General features: G+C 27.4%; 1 protein-coding gene and 1 long non-coding RNA gene across 12 annotated transcripts in view; one reads left to right on the top strand and one right to left on the bottom strand.

Moving 5' to 3' along the window:
• The window catches only part of LOC127278648 (regulating synaptic membrane exocytosis protein 2), a 133437-nt gene that overhangs the window by 4441 nt on the left and 112839 nt on the right, over nucleotides 1-16157 (bottom strand). For 8 of the 11 annotated variants that reach the window (XR_007842527.1, XR_007842522.1, XR_007842519.1 and 5 more), the window contains 3 exons: nucleotides 13097-16008; nucleotides 11799-11975; nucleotides 5785-5977 (listed from right to left, as the gene is read on the bottom strand). Coding sequence is in view for 1 of the 11 variants with exons in the window: in XM_051300448.1 (XP_051156405.1) it covers nucleotides 5785-5977; nucleotides 11799-11975; nucleotides 13097-16008 (3282 nt within the window). In the remaining 10 variants the exon portion in view is untranslated. Of the gene's footprint in view, nucleotides 1-5784; nucleotides 5978-10163; nucleotides 10346-11798; nucleotides 11976-13096; nucleotides 16009-16157 lie in introns of all 11 variants that reach the window. The other 3 variants (XR_007842524.1, XR_007842521.1, XR_007842526.1) reach the window with 2 other exon arrangements.
• Nucleotides 1-16157, top strand: part of LOC127278665 (uncharacterized) — a 91431-nt gene that overhangs the window by 73672 nt on the left and 1602 nt on the right. The gene's annotated exons all lie outside the window — the stretch shown is intronic.

The following is a 16157-nucleotide window of genomic DNA, read 5'->3' as shown; positions in this document are numbered from 1 at the left end:
GATTAGAGTAAAAAAAAGAGTTAGAATTTTTTTTTACAAGCTAGTTTTACATATACAACAAAACTAATATATTTATATCTTATAAAAAATGATAGAGATAAAAAAGTATTTCGCAGATTTATAGAAAGCCTTCGACGAATGTTTGGAAGAAGATTTTTGTGTTTTCTTTCATTCAGGACAAGAAAAACTTACGTTCATAAGAGTATAATATTAGTGTAATGAGTATTAACAGTGTAAATTTTTTTCTTTTTTTTTTTTATATAAATTAAAAAAAGAGAAGAAATTGACGTATCTAGCTCTATTGTCAAAATACATTACATGCAACAATCTCATGCACAAATATATAAACTCTAAATAATAATAATCAACTTTTTGCATTATTTAAAGAAAAAATCACATTATTATTCATAATAATTATTAATATTTAGAATTATTATTTTTATAAAATACAATGAAAAGTTAATTATTATTTATAGTAAGAGTTAAACAAAAACTAGTTTATACATGCTTTTGAAAAAAAAAATCGTTTTTTCAAACATGATCATGTCAACTCACAATTAATATACATATAAATGACACTCTTGGTCAATTCAGCCACTCATATATTTCATCAACAAGAAGCAGAAATCATTGTATGATAAATATACATATATTTATGTTTAATTAAATAAACATATTTTTATAAATAAAAAAAAATTATATATATGATATATTTATATATTATAGATATATATATATATAAAACATGTAAAAGCGCGACTGAAGAAAAATCAACCGAAGCCTCATCTGAAATGCCCCATCCACATAAAATCGGAAATATTTTGGTATACACATTGAAGAAGTATCTAAAAAAAAATGTTGTGCAATATTTCATTACATATAGAAATTTTTAAATGCAAAAAGAAAAAGTGCTGATCTGATTTTTTTATTATATATAAATATTCAAAAATTTTAAAGTTAAAAAAAGATAAAGTTTTAGATTTAATTATAAATTTGTGGATTTTATTTTTATTCTAATAAAGTCGGTCACTTTTTCTTGTTGATAAATATGTAATATTGAGTCATAATATATACATCGAAAAATATAACATTGACGGTTGATTATAATAAGGGATTTCACACGAAAAAAATATCAGATAATTATAGAATAAAAATAATTCTTTTCTTACATTCAGAAATAAATAATATAATTGTTTCTTGTATTATTTTTATAATTTTGTTATTTTTCAATTTACTATCAGACATTGTTCTCGTGTGATTAAGTATAGCATCAAAAAGATTAATTAGAGAATATAGAAAAGCTGCAACACAGAAAATTTTTTATATAGTACAATATAATATATAGATTATGCAGACATAAAATCTGCGTTACTGTAAATTTTATAGGAGAGACCGGGGCTGAATGTGCCGATTTTAGGAAAACTAAATAAAATTCTAGTAAAATGAGAATTTTTTGTTTTAATATATAGTCTATCTATTTTAAAATTTAATGTAGTTTTTAAATTCATTATTATTTTTTGATAATTTTGAAGAGTTTTTTTGTAAAAAATGATTTTGTGCACGTTGAACTCCGCGCTGGGGAAAGTTGTGCCGACGCCGGGGTCGGTTGTGCCGCTCAGATTTTTTAGTTGTTTCAGTTAGAGCAAATGATTTTTTACGCGTAAGAAATAAAATAATTATTCCCAATATATGATTTACTATTATTTATTAATCATTTGTTATAAACTTTTAAAGGTTTTTAGGAACAATCTTAAGATTTCTAGATTTTAGTAAGTACAAATAAACAGTTTCTGACTTATATTCTATAATTGCATAGTCAGTCAGTCACTTAAAATATAGTTTTCGTAATAAGTATTTTTATTATAAACATTCAAAGGATTTTTCCAATAATCGTAACATTTATAGATTTTTGTAAATAAATAAACATTTCTGACTTAAATTTTACAATTACATAATTAGTCAGTCTTTTAAAATATTTTTTGAAATAATTATTTGTATCGTTAATTAATTGTAAAAACTCTACTTTCTGATTAATTTATAATTTTTAAGACATGAATACTTATTTCGAATGCAATTTATTGAAATTACAATTGACACACATATAACTGACCCTTTTTTTACCCTTCACACATTTTAAATGTGCCCAGTTTTTGCAAACTATGCATTGAATCAACTTTTCTCTTGATTTTGGGTTGGAATAACTATTATGGTTATGTAGCGATTGACAGCGGCACAACCAGCCCCAAGCGAAAGGCACAATTAACCTCGTTGCGTCGACGCTCACTTTTTATCATATATTAAAAAAGTAGATAAATAAAATGTTAAGATCAATACACCGTTAAATCCCTCGATAAATTTGGATCATTTTTTAAAAAAAAATACGTATCGATATCTTTAAAAATGCAAAAAATAGACCAAAAAGAGTAAACATGAAAACTTGCACGTAAGTGACGCCAAAGCACCAAATTACTAACAGCTAATTATTCCATGAAGCAAACAAAATCAAAATAGTTGCCAAAGATGCGCATAAGTAAAAAAAAATTTTCTTTTTGAGATATTCCTATCGGCACAACTTACCCCCGACAATTTCAGCCCCGGTCTCCACTACATTTTTATATAATATAACTATAACAATATTATTTTACATCAGGAATAAAATTGAATAATTTAACAATTATATACAAATTTGTTTAAATTAAAATATAGTGTCAAATTTTTTCATACTCGATAAAGATAAATAAGATATTTTTATTTAAAAATTCTTTTTCAATTATACTCAAAATTATTTTTTTTTAATTGTATTTTCTTTTAAATCAAAGTTATTTGAAATGTTTTTCATAACAAAGTAAAAAAGTATAATTGTGTAAAATTAACTAACTTTAAGTTTTTGTATATATTTTTATATTATGCAAATAGTGCATTTATTGATAGATGCAGGTGCATCAGGAAAATATAGATATTGCGTTCGACTGAATTAGCCAAGCATTAAGCCAAGACCACAACAACATTGAAACGAGAAATTTTTTATTTTTAATTATTAAAAATAGTAAAAATTAATTAAATGGACATTCCATTTCAATTAATATTGTCAGAGTGATAAAGAAAAAGATAAATAATTTTTAAAATATTATATATAGGCATATAAAGAGGAAAAATGCTTCTTTCTTTTTATACATATGATCAAGGACAATTAATAATATCTAATATATATATACATTCCATTTGTATACCTTCTCTCTCTTTTTTCTTTTTTTTTTCTCTCTCTCTCTTTCTCTCAACAAAATTTTTCAATTTTATTCAAGTTCTATCTATTACTTCTGTTATTCTCCTTTAATTAATAAACAAATAATAATTAATTAATAACTTTAATTTAATTCATTTAGTTAATTATAAATAGTTTGTTTTAAAACATTTGTTTATTTCCAATAAAATTGCATTTTTAAAAATTAATTTCAAATAATTATTTTATTTATAATAATTAATTTTAAACAATTTGTATTTATGTATGAAAATTTATACTTTATTTATTTAATTTTCCTTTCAATATTGTAATAATTAATATTTCATTTCTGTATAAAAAGAATATAAAATTATGCTATTTCAAAAAAAAAAAAAAAAAAAAGGTGGTCAATAATTGATTCTATAAAAATATAAAATAAGTTAAAGAGTAGCAGAATTAAGAAAGGAAATCTAGTTTTCATTCATAGAAATAAACGTTGTCAATTATCGATAATTTGGAAATTTTTTCGTTATTTATTAAAAAAAACATTATAAAATATTTTACGATTTTTAGCGAGGAAAAAAATGTAAAAGTACAAAAACTTTTTTTACAGTTTTTCTATTTATGTATTATTATAAATATCTATAAATATTTATATAGAGTGTTCCAAAAATCTAAATAATATAGACATAGCCAAATATTTTATAATAGGTTATAGAATAATTGAAACAAAATTTATCAACTTCTTTTTAGAATATTTTATAATAAAATTCGTACTTAAAGAAAGTTGTAAAAAAATTTCGTTCATTTAAACGTTCAAAACTTTTGGCTTATATCAAAATTACTCAGTTTTCGGATCTAAACTGTTTTTTATCCCTTACACCCAGAGAAATCTTTTATTTTCGTTTATTTAAATGAAATAAAAAAAAGTACATTTTTCTCAGAGTCTATAATTAATAACTTTTTATTTGTTTTAAATAAAAAATTTAATTTACGACAAATAAAATTTATTTGAAACAAAATATTTCTTTTGGCTCTGAGACAAAAATATATGTATAGTATAAAAAATTTTTAACTGAGCAACTTTTGTAAAGAACCATTTTTTTCTTTCTTTTTTTTTTTATTTTTTTTCTTTTTAAAAAAAATTAATTATAATTTTTTTTAAAAAATTTGTCTGTAGGGTCAGTTGGAGTAAATGGGGACGAAATCACTATTTTTCACAAAATACGTAAGTTTCTTCCTTTAAAACGTAATATTTGCGGGTTTATTTTTTTTAAGTTGTTATTTACATTCCCAGGATTAATTTTATGCAGCAGAAAAAAAATTAGATAAGCTTTAAACGCATAAAACTGACTGTCCCCATTTACCCCAAAAATTTAGAAAATTTCATAAAATTTGGGGTAAATGGGGACAGTATAGTTTCTAAGAAAATTTTGAGAAAAAAGTTTCCTCAAGTATATTACTGTATTCAGGGTTAAAAAAACTTGAAAAAAAATTTGTAGTAGATATATAATAATTGAACCAATTAAAATTTTTTTATTTTAAAAATTTTTTTTCCATTTCAGTATTTTGTCTCCCATTTGAAAAAAACAGACTTAAAAATCATACCAAATTTTTTTCTTATTCCTTATGACTCCCATAACAGAAAGTAACTTGAGTTTTTGATTTTTGTTAATTTGGTTAATAATGACAAGCTGTTCCCATTTACCACAAAAATTTGAAACTCAGGGTAAATGGGGACAGCTTGCCATTATTAACCAAATTAACAAAAAATAAAAATTCAAGTGAATTTCTGTTATAGGAGTCATAAGGAATATGAAAAAAATTTGGTATGATTTTTAAGTCTGTTTACTTTGAAATGCGAGACAAAATACTGAAACAGTTTGACTTTGATTTTCAAGTTTTTATGCATTGAGCGATAACTTTTTTTGTCTTGCTGCCAATTGTCAAGATAAAAGCTTGGTTATGCTCAAAACCTCTGCCAGGTCTGGAACTTAATTTTGGACTTAATTTTAAAACTGTAAATTTAGCTCCAAAACCTCTTGTCCCCATTTACCCCAACTGACCCTATATTCAAACTTTTGAACGCTTTCTACATTTCACATTTTAACATTGTTTCCCTGCGTCATAAAATCATTGTAATAAGTAAAATTAATTAATTAAATCGTGAATTTCGAAAAATGCTTAACTCTAAAAACCGTATGAGTCATTTTCACTATCATTTGTTATGTGAAAATGACACTTACGCTTTTTTGAGTTAAATCCTCTTCGAATATGAAGATTTAATTTCTTTCAGCGTAATAGTTTGCATTTTAAAAGCAAAATAAATATTTTCTCTCGTTAAGAAATAATTAATTAACTTTAATTTACTATGCACTTAATTAAAATGAAAAATTATTTTTTAATGAAAAGTGTTTTAAAAAAAAGATAAAAAAGAAGAAGAAGAAGAAGAAAGTGGAGAGAAAAAAGAAAGAGAGAATTATAGGGTGGAGAAAGAGAAAGAGAGAGAGAGAGAGAGAGAGACGCACCCCGTCGATTTGATTTGGACTTTAGCCACTACTTACGAGCTTCCTTCAGAACTTGAGATTGAGTTCAAACTTCCAGCTGTATCGCTGGCCATTGATCCAGGTTTACCAATGCGTTGATAGGTTGGTACCACCTCCTGAGAACGTTGTATACTGCTTGGAGTGCTGTTCCTTTTGCGATTCATAATTCCAGGACATCGTGCATCCATGGCAGTCCCCACAACTCCACATTCTGTGTTTTAAATCAAACAAGACATTTTTTCACTGACACTAAATCCACTGCTGTGCGTTAACTCGTTTTTCAATATTTCTATAATTTTGCATTGTTTTTATTATCATTATTATTTGCAATATCAGAATTTTTAAATAGGCATATCTAAGGAAGAAATTTATTAATATATTATTTCGTGTTGTTTTTTCATCCCACCCGTGACTAATTTTTTTTTTTTCATTTCTGAAATAATTCTTTCATATGTACTCTCTCTTTCTCCCTCCCTCTCGGTCCCTTCTCTCTCAGCTTTCATCATCCTAAGTGTATATACATTTTTTTTCCATTCTATTCTTCCTTTTAAGATTAAATATACAAAAATCTACCCACAAATCCAACTGAAAGTTTATATTATTTTTTTCTTGTTTGGGTAATATATAATTTAACTAAAGCAAAAAAAAAAAATTAACCATTTATTAAAATTGAAAATATATTGAATAAACATTTATAGAATCATAAAAAAGTTGATTTAACACCTGTTATATATATATATATATATATATATATATATATATATATATCATTTCGACCATCTATAAAAAATATTTATTTAAATCTTGATGTTGTGCTGAGGGAGTTTTAAAAGAAGGAATATATACGACATATACATGACAAATAATATTTCGAGTCTCCTCTGGAATAGCTGAAAATCATTATTTATAATGAAAAAAATCATTTAATAAATATATCTTCTTGAGCTGCTGAAATTCTTATCGATCTTTTTTTTATATTATTTCAAAAATACCAAATACCTATATATACATATAAATAAATAGTGGAATGGTCTAATCTAGAATTCAAAATTTCTCAACTATTTATTATTAATCTAGATATTAATTGACTATATTATACATATATATACTATGTGTCAACTTGTTGATGAAAGATCCTTTGCGAATTCGAATTAAAAAAGGATTTTCTGCTTATGCAAAAAGCAGACTATGAATTTTTATTCCCACAACACGTGATCGAAATCCAATGCGCGTATCTTCCAATTAATTAAATTAGAAAAATCATTATTTCAATTAACGTACAGCAGTAAATTGACGTAAAACGAAAGCGCTAAGTACATGTAAAATCAAAGCCATATAATATATCTGTGTATGTGGCACACTCACACTTCAACATATAAACAGTGGCTTCTAAACATTCATTTGAATGTAATTGTTGTTTTTTTTTTGTTTGTTAATTCAAACTTAACAAATGTTACGATAGCTTACTAAAAAAAAATTTTCTTTTTTTAAACCTCCAACTTTACCTGCTTTAAATTCATCGCGAATAAAATCTAAAAAGCTGTATATCTAACAAGAAAAGCACATATTGTGCGACATAAGTATTATATATATTTGTTATTTAACATTATTCTAATTCAAGTAACAATATAGCTTTTTGTTTGTGCTGGGCTAAATTACTATTAAACCCATATTATAGAATCACACATGAGTTTATTGAAGCGAATTGCATGTGATTATAATATAATGTACAGGCAATAAAAGCTGTGCATGCTTATATATTTCTATCATCTAGAAAAATTCTACTCAATTTCTCGCTAAATAAAACTCGTGCTTTAAAAAACAGTGTGAGATATAATAATCTAAATTTTTTCAATCGACTTTCCTTTTAATCTTAACTCATAAATATTGTTTACATTACAAATATAAAATGTTTCGATTGTTAAAATTTCAATGATTTAAAAAAAAATCAGCTAATGTATTTTTCAACATTGTTTTTCATTTATTTTAAAAACATTTTTTAATTGAAAATGAATTTAAATTAAACAATTTATTTTTAATTGATAAAATGTAAGAAAAAAAACCTTTTCGATTTTTGGGAAGGATAGAAATGAAAAAAGTTGAAATAGTCTTATAATTTCTATCCTCCCCAAAAATTGAAAAAGTTTTTTAACTTTCGTCAATTACAATATATATGGTAGAGAAAAATTTACATTCTAATTTAATTTATTTTTAAATTAAAAGAAAATGCTATTGAATCAACGGCATATTTTTCTCAGTGTTAAACATTTTTTATTTTATTTTAATGAATTTAATTTTTAATTTAATTTATTTAATGAAATTTCAGAAACTTGTGTATATAGTAAATGCCTTTGTAATTGATTTTTAAATCTTAATTTGTTCTAATGTTGATAAGCCGTGTTTATATAAATTGAAAATAATCATCAAATTATAATTTATATACTTGACCATTTTATTGTTGTTCCATTGCTTAAACAGGAGATACAATATAAAAATGATTTGTATCATTGAAATAAAAAAAATTATTGATTTAATTATAATTCTTAAAATTAAATTCGCCTCATTGAAAAAACTCATATGCAAATCCACGTATTAGTATGAAATAATATATTAGAAATGTCAAAAATCTACAATAACTAATGAGTAACAAAAGGCAAAGGAATGTCATGTTGTTAAATTTTTTTTTATAAATATCTTCTTATTTAATTGTTATAGGATAACAAATAATAAACTTACAAAAGTTTTTTTTTTAAAAGAGAATACTTATCATGTCTGACTCTAATTGAACATTACTACTAGAGTTAAATATTATATACTACAGTGAAAGGAATTACACTAATTTAATTTTTTATGTTTGACTAAAATTACATTTTACTACTGTTATTAAAATGAAACTTTAAAACGTTTGGACTGATTGAAATTAACATCTACTATATTGTTACCCATTGTTTTGTCTGACTAAAATTGTTTTTTACTACTGATACTTAAATTACACGAATTAAATTCTTTATGTCTGACTAAAACTGAATTTTACTACTGATAGTAGAAGGAAACAATTTTAAAACGTCTAGATTGACAAAATTTTTTTTCACTATTGATACCGTATCTTCTTCTTTCTTAACAAAGATTTTTATTTGTCAAAAAATATTTTGAAATTTTCAAAGGGTTTTGATTCATTTTCTCTAATTAGCAATCAACACGAATTTCCTTTATTCTTTAGTCACTCAATGCATTGCATCTAAAGTCTAATGTTTTGTGTGCTTCGCTGTAAATTATTTTTTTTTTATTGTGTTGTTGACCATTGTCCTGATTTCTTTTCGAATGTACCCTTTTTCCTGTACTCACATTTCGTCGAAGGTTTGCTCAGAAAAACCAACAAATGTGAAAAACAAAAAATAAAATATAAAAGAAAATAAATAATTTATCTTTTAATTGAAAATCTTTTAAGTCTCAAATTTTATTTTAAATATTTAAATTTAATATTCATTTAAAAAAAATTTTTTTCCCTTTTACTTTTTTATAAATATTCAAATTAAGACGATGCTGAAGTTCACAATGTTTATGATCAACGATTTTTTTAAAAAAATATTTTTTCAATCAAAAATTCTATAAATTTTCATCTTTAAGATATTTTTTTGTAATGTTTATAGATCAAAAAATGATTTAAAAAAAACTTTTTTTAGATAAAATTGATATAATTTTCTGTTTTAAAAAATAATTTATTTTCTAATAGTTGATTATAAACATTGTAGATTTCAACATTGTATAAATTAAGGACATCAAACTCGTGTCGACCAATTAATAAATACAGTGAAATTAAAACCGGAAATTAAGGGAATTTATTTGAAAAAAAATATTATTATTAATAATATTCGCTGGAAGCACAGATACTAAGTTTTAAGAAAAAATTTAATACTTACAAAAATTATTTATTTATAGGTATATTTTGCATATGATCAAAATTTTCTTCATATCGCTTTTTTAAAACTTTTTAAAAATGATCTTGTTTTCCTCAGAAAATAATAATTATTATTTAGTATTATTTTCTGAAAAAAATAAGCCATGATTCATTTAAATTGAATCAATTTTAAAATTTGTTAAAAAAGCAATATGAAGAAAATTTTGATCATCTGCAAAATAAATAAATAATTTTTATAAGTTTAAAATTTGTTTCTTTTAACTTAGTATCTATTTTTCCAGCGGATATTATTAATAAATAATATTTTAATTTTTTAAATGTCAAATTTTTTTCTGTAGGTCTGCATTCCTGAATATAAACGTCCTTAATTAAAATTTTCTCAAAATTGAATTAAAAAAAATTTTTTTTTTAAATGGTACAAAATAAAAATTTTTTGAAGAAAATCTAATAAAACCTAAGATTGAAAAAATGAGCGGACCTGTCCCCATCACCACTTCCTTCACCATCGCTGCTAGCTGAACTTGGTTGTCGACCGCTTCTTCCACTGGCAGTGTCCTCTGGTAGAACCTCTTCACTTCGATGAACTGTAAAGGACGATTTTCCCTTCTTCCCGAACCCCATACGCCGTTTTCGGCCTTCCTCGCCCAAGTATGTACCACCAACAGACACGCACACGTAGGCACGTTATGGTTTTTCGTGTCGTTTATTCGACGAATAATTTCGTCATATTTTTAATTTAAAAAAAAATAATTTTTTTTGTGGAATAATAATGGTAATGGTCGTGGTAGTTGTAATTGTTGGTGATGTTAATTTCGATTTTTTTTTTGCAAGGCAAAGGTGAAGATTATTATTAATTTTTTTTTATCGATTCAGGCAGGTGTCGTAATCCCGCGATCGATTAATTTTTATATAGTGCACACGAGAGAATCAAGCAGAGCGAGTAGTGCAGATCGATGACAGTTATGGTTCCAACGACGAAAAGTTGTTGGTGGTTGAGAAGTCAATGTGTAAATGTGTGATGTTGAAGACGAACGCAGAAGTGAGATGGTAAAGAAAGAAGACAAAAATTAGAAAGTGTTTTAGATTCTATCGTCTATATATGATGATTCTATTCAGGGTGCCATCATTAATAATTTGTTTCATCCAATATATAATTTTTTTTTTGAAAATAAGAATAAAATTTTGTTTTTTTTTATTAAAATCGATTACTTGACTATTATATAGAAAAATAAATATATTCATTATTAAATAATAATATTATTTGACTTAATTAAATAAGTATCTTCTTTTAAATATTGGTTCGAATATACAATATTTATTGAATTCAAATAACAATTATTCGTTTTTAATTACTATTATATTTATTTAATAATAATCAAGTAATCAATCATTTGAAAAAAATATTTTTTTTTGCAATGTAATAATTTTTGCTCTTACTACTGCGAAAAAAATGTTTATAAAATTGAATCCAATTAAATAAATCCTAAAATGGTAGTTTAAAATTTTTTGTTATATTTAATTTTTTTAAAGTAACTTATACCATTATCTGATATGAAGGTACTATTCCCTTGTAATAATGGTGTTTAATTAAAAAATCAATGAAAGCCAATTTTTCTTGATCCGCATATCGTAACGACAGCACGCCCTTACTGTTTTTCTACAAACTATATGAAAGTTGATAAAATCTACACTATAAACTTTGCCGCAGCAACTTGACAGTAACACTATTATATGTACCAATGAGAAATTAAGATAAATATGAAAATTGTTTAGAATAATGTCATACAATATATCTATAGTGAAATAGGAATTTGATTAAAAGATTCCGGAATCTTTTCACTATGAAAAAAAATATATAAAAATGTACGAATAGTGTTTCTTGAGATTTTTAAATTCATAATTTTTTTCCACATTTTTAAAATTAACTAAACTTTTATTTCACATTTGTAGAAATAAAAGATATTATTATATTTTTTTTTTTTGAAATATTTTTCTCCCTTTTTTCAGAGAGAAAGTAATAATTCTATAAATAGACTGAAAGTGACTTGAATTGAAGGTAACTTATAAAAAAAGTTTATTTCCGTGAACGGAACAAACTATAACGATGTCTTACCTGTCGCAGACAATTGACTCGTGCTGTTGCTCTTTTTCCCCAAACCGCTTTGATACTGAACGGCACTGCCGCTACCACTACTTCCGCTGCCACTTTTACTCCCTGGTGAACTCTTTCGACTTCTTCTCGACGATTCTTCAACATGAAGTCCTACAGCTGTGTCACTCAGGCTGCCATCTTTTAGAAAATTAGGGGAAAATCATAATGAAATCAGATTTAACAAATTTTTTTTTTTATTCAGACATTTACATTTAGATGAGAATTACGCATCTGTATTTTTCCATTTAGATTACAGGAAAAACATAGCTAAACTATGATTAAAATTAATTTTAATTATTTTATAAAATTAAATTTATATTAAACTCAATTACTTTGTATCAATCGCAGATTTTTTTTATTAATTTAGTATTTGCTTCCTTCAATTTGGCTAAAAGAAACTTTTCTTGAATTGGAATACTATATTAAATGTATTATATAATTACAATAATCACATGACCTTAATAAAGTCGAAAAATAAATTGACACTCTAAAGAACAAAAACTTCAAAAAGTTAAAATTTCATCGGTACCTCTCCTCAAAAAGAATTTCTTTCAAATGCTAATTTGAGAAAAGAAAAATTCTTCAAAATGAAAATTTTATCTCATAATTTTTATAGTAAATTCATGGGCCCTAAATTTTAAACTAACACATAGCGTAATTTACCCAATTACCAGCGATTTTTGTTGTTAGGGATTGTTTTAAAATTTCTAATTCCAGACCACTGTGCAATGTACTACACTGTTAGAATTTGGACTCTAACTTTACACTACACTGATGGAAACAACTGCTTAATATTGTCAGAATTATTTCTATACGCTTACCATACAAAATTATTGGAATAGATACAGCCATACGTGATGACTATTTCAACCAAAAATGAAAAATCTAAACATAACAAAAGAGCAATGTGAATATAAATGATGGTTAAAAAGGCCTGCTCATCATTGTGAATTAACCTTATATACACTTTGACATATTTACGTGGCAAGATCTATACCAACCTGTTCCTATCAGTGTAAAAAGATTGAAATTGTATAGTTTCAATCTTGAAAAGTGCAAATTTTTTTTTATTGGCTTAAAGTTATTTGTCCATTCCATGACGGCGCAAATTTATAATACAAAGCAAAAAATCATGAGAGTAAAAAGGATAGTGATATCTTTCTATCTTTTTTGCACTCGTGGTTATGGTATTTATAGTCCAAATTCTAAAATTGTAGAGAGTATAAATGTATGTATATATGAAAAATGAATATTCTCACCAACTTTCTCGTCCGTTGGTGCGTCAGTATTACTAAAGCTCCTGGTGAACTGACCCCGTTTGCTGTGGCCATTGTGATCATTCTCGGGTGTTTGATGCCTGGATGTTTTTTCGTAGGACCCACTCTGGCTGGCATAGTCACTGCTTTCGGGCATAGAGGACGATCGTCGATTATTTCCATCGTCGTGAGGGTGATCGTCGTAGTGGTAGTCGTGCGTAGTCGTCGATTGTTTCCGCGAGCGTTGACGCGATGATTCGGAAGGTAGTAGTAGTTGTTCGTAGGAATCGCCGCCGGTTGGCGTGTTCGTGGCCAAGAGTTGCGGTTTCGTGTTGTTTCGTGATGTAGTAGGAGTTTCGTGATGGTCGACGGTGGCCCGTGGGTTTTTAGCAGTGTCGGAGGTAGCGGTTTGGGAATCAAAGAGATTTGAATTAGCGTTACCGGGGCGGGGTGCTCGGTTACGGGGCCTACGTGGATCAGACGGGCCAAAGCCGCAGTTCTCGCTACATTGACTCTCGCTCTCCATCGAGTACTCATAGTACTCGAGGGTATCGCTTATTGCCACATTTCTCTTACTACCCTTCTTATCAACGAATTCCAATTCACGTGCCTCGGGACAACTGCTGTTACGCCTTCGTAATCGATGTCTTATCTCGTCGGAATTTCTTCGCACATCTTGACGATTAGCATGGGAGGAAGAAGAAGAAGATTCCTTTAATTTCTCGGCTAACATCATTTCACGACACTCGGGACAACTGCTCTTTCGATTGAGATAACCAAATTCTATTCTATCGTAGTCACGCGATTGCATTATTTCTCTATCTCGATTGTCTTGATATTTATCATCTCTTTGATACCTATCGTATCTGTGAGTCATTTTATTTCTATCGTTTATATCTTTATGATCACTTTTAGAAATATAGTTTCGATCAATAACAGTGTCCATTGATCCAAAATTTTCGTCGGCATAAAAAAGAAGATCAGTGGGACTGTCATCGTTCGTTGGTGGACTATCAAAAGTTCGAAAGGCCTCGGGACAACTAGTGTTGCGTTTTCGTTTATATATTTTTTGAGTGCGTTTTTCATCGGTTATAAAATCTTGATCAAAATAGAGAATTGGAGTTGATCTGGCGCGTGTTTTCATTAATTTTCTACTTTGATGCCTTGGTACGTTAAGATTGTCTCTCGCAATCGTTACTAAATCCTCGCGAATTGGAATATTATCGTAATAACTAGAACTAATATCGTTTCTTCGTCTTAGAAGTTGGGGGATATTTTCATAATCTACATTATCAAAATTCATCGATTCTTGAGTCATTGGATAATTTGAATAACTACTATAAGATTCAGTCTCAAAGCGAGAGTTCCTGTGCTTTTTCAAAGCACTGGATTTTCTTCTATCATAAACTGGATAACGATAATAGGCCTCATTAGGATTGTAATTATCATCAGTTCTTTTGTCATGATAACAAAAATTATCATAATAATATGGCTCCCAATTATCATAATTGTCTTCTAAATAAGAGTCTGTACTTTTAGTTCGTCGGCGACGATTTTTTTTTCTCTCGAATTCAAAATCAGGTGATTGACCGTAATAAAGATTCTCTAGAGACGCTTTCTCCCATAAGAAACTATCACATGGATCAGGTTTATAGTCATAATTACAATAGGGTAACATAACTTCATCTATACTACAATATATATGATCATTTGAGTCGAGAGGACTATAAAGATCGTCTCTCAAACTTGTTCTCTTGTCAGGCGACTTTTCTCGACGCTTAAAATCAATATCCTGATATATTGCATTTGTGTATTTTCTTTTACCAGCGTCCTCTTTACCAAATTGACGACTATGTCTATTTGCAAAAGGAATTGTAGAAAAACGATTTTTATCTTTAATGGGAAGATAAATTTCAGTTTCACCAGCGCTCAATTCGGAATCATAACCATAAAGCAGTCTTTGTTGTTCTTGATTAGCAGTGAATTGATCATAAGCTATTTGTTCAATGGCCAATTGTTTCATACGAGCTTTATTATCACCATTAGAATCATAATAGGATTTGCTTTGATCTTTCAAAGCAGGAATTCTATCACCGTAGGAATCATTGAGAGAAAGGTTTTTCTTCACTTTCTCCCTGGCAGTTCTGAGACTATCGTCACTGAATATATTACTTGATAATACATCATAATCAAAACTTTTTGCTCTTCTTGAGACGCGTTCTATTTGACTATCGTCATTATTAACAATTAATCTTGAATTTTGCAAGACTTCATTGTCAAAACTTTTAGCTCTAGAGAGTAAAAAAGATCTTTGTTGTCTATTTCTATGATCAAATCTTCTGTAACCAAAATCAATTGAGCCTTTATTTAGACTATCGAGAAAATTTAAATATCTTGTTGTTTTTCGACTTCTTGTGGAACGATCTTGCCAACTTCGTGATCGTCGATGTGAACCAAAATCATAACCATAAGAAGGGAAATATCGTGAGCGAAATTTATTAACAAGTCGATCGTTAAAATTGACCTGGAGGCAGTCTTCGATGTAAATTTCCGGTATGCGTTTCGTTGCATTACCAGTAAGGCTTTCTGGTTTAAGTATGAGACCTTCGCAAACACTGTATTCGCTTGTTGCTGGACTGTAATATCTCAACATATTTTCATCGACAGTTTGCGATCTTGTGAAGGGTGTACGTATTTTTCTATATAGCGAGCGTACAACTGCGGATTTGCTCCGTATAAGGGGGTGCGAGGGAAGGTGATGCTTGCTTGGGTTGTTTTTTGGTTTGATGGGATTGTTGTTTGGGCAATGACATTCGCTGCAGGGTACCCTAAGTCTGTGCTTGCGCCTATTGCGCCTAGGGGGTGGGGGTACTGGGGATATGACACCGGGTATTAAAACGTTTTTAACTGTCGGTCTGTAAACAATTTTTCATAATAGAGTAGTAACGTTCCTTCGGAATACATTTCAAAGAGCCCATTCTTTTACTTTTTTTGCAATCTAGTCGATCAAAACCGTCAGTGTGGTATGGATAAACTCTAATTTTTTTTTTTGTCAAAATCACCA

This window comes from Leptopilina boulardi, unplaced genomic scaffold (assembly GCF_019393585.1).
Source record: "Leptopilina boulardi isolate dan_hultmark-lab unplaced genomic scaffold, ZJU_Lbou_2.1 LbouV2_210, whole genome shotgun sequence".
Classification (NCBI taxonomy): Eukaryota; Metazoa; Arthropoda; class Insecta; order Hymenoptera; family Figitidae; genus Leptopilina; species Leptopilina boulardi.
This window is presented reverse-complemented; position numbering and strand designations above follow the sequence as displayed.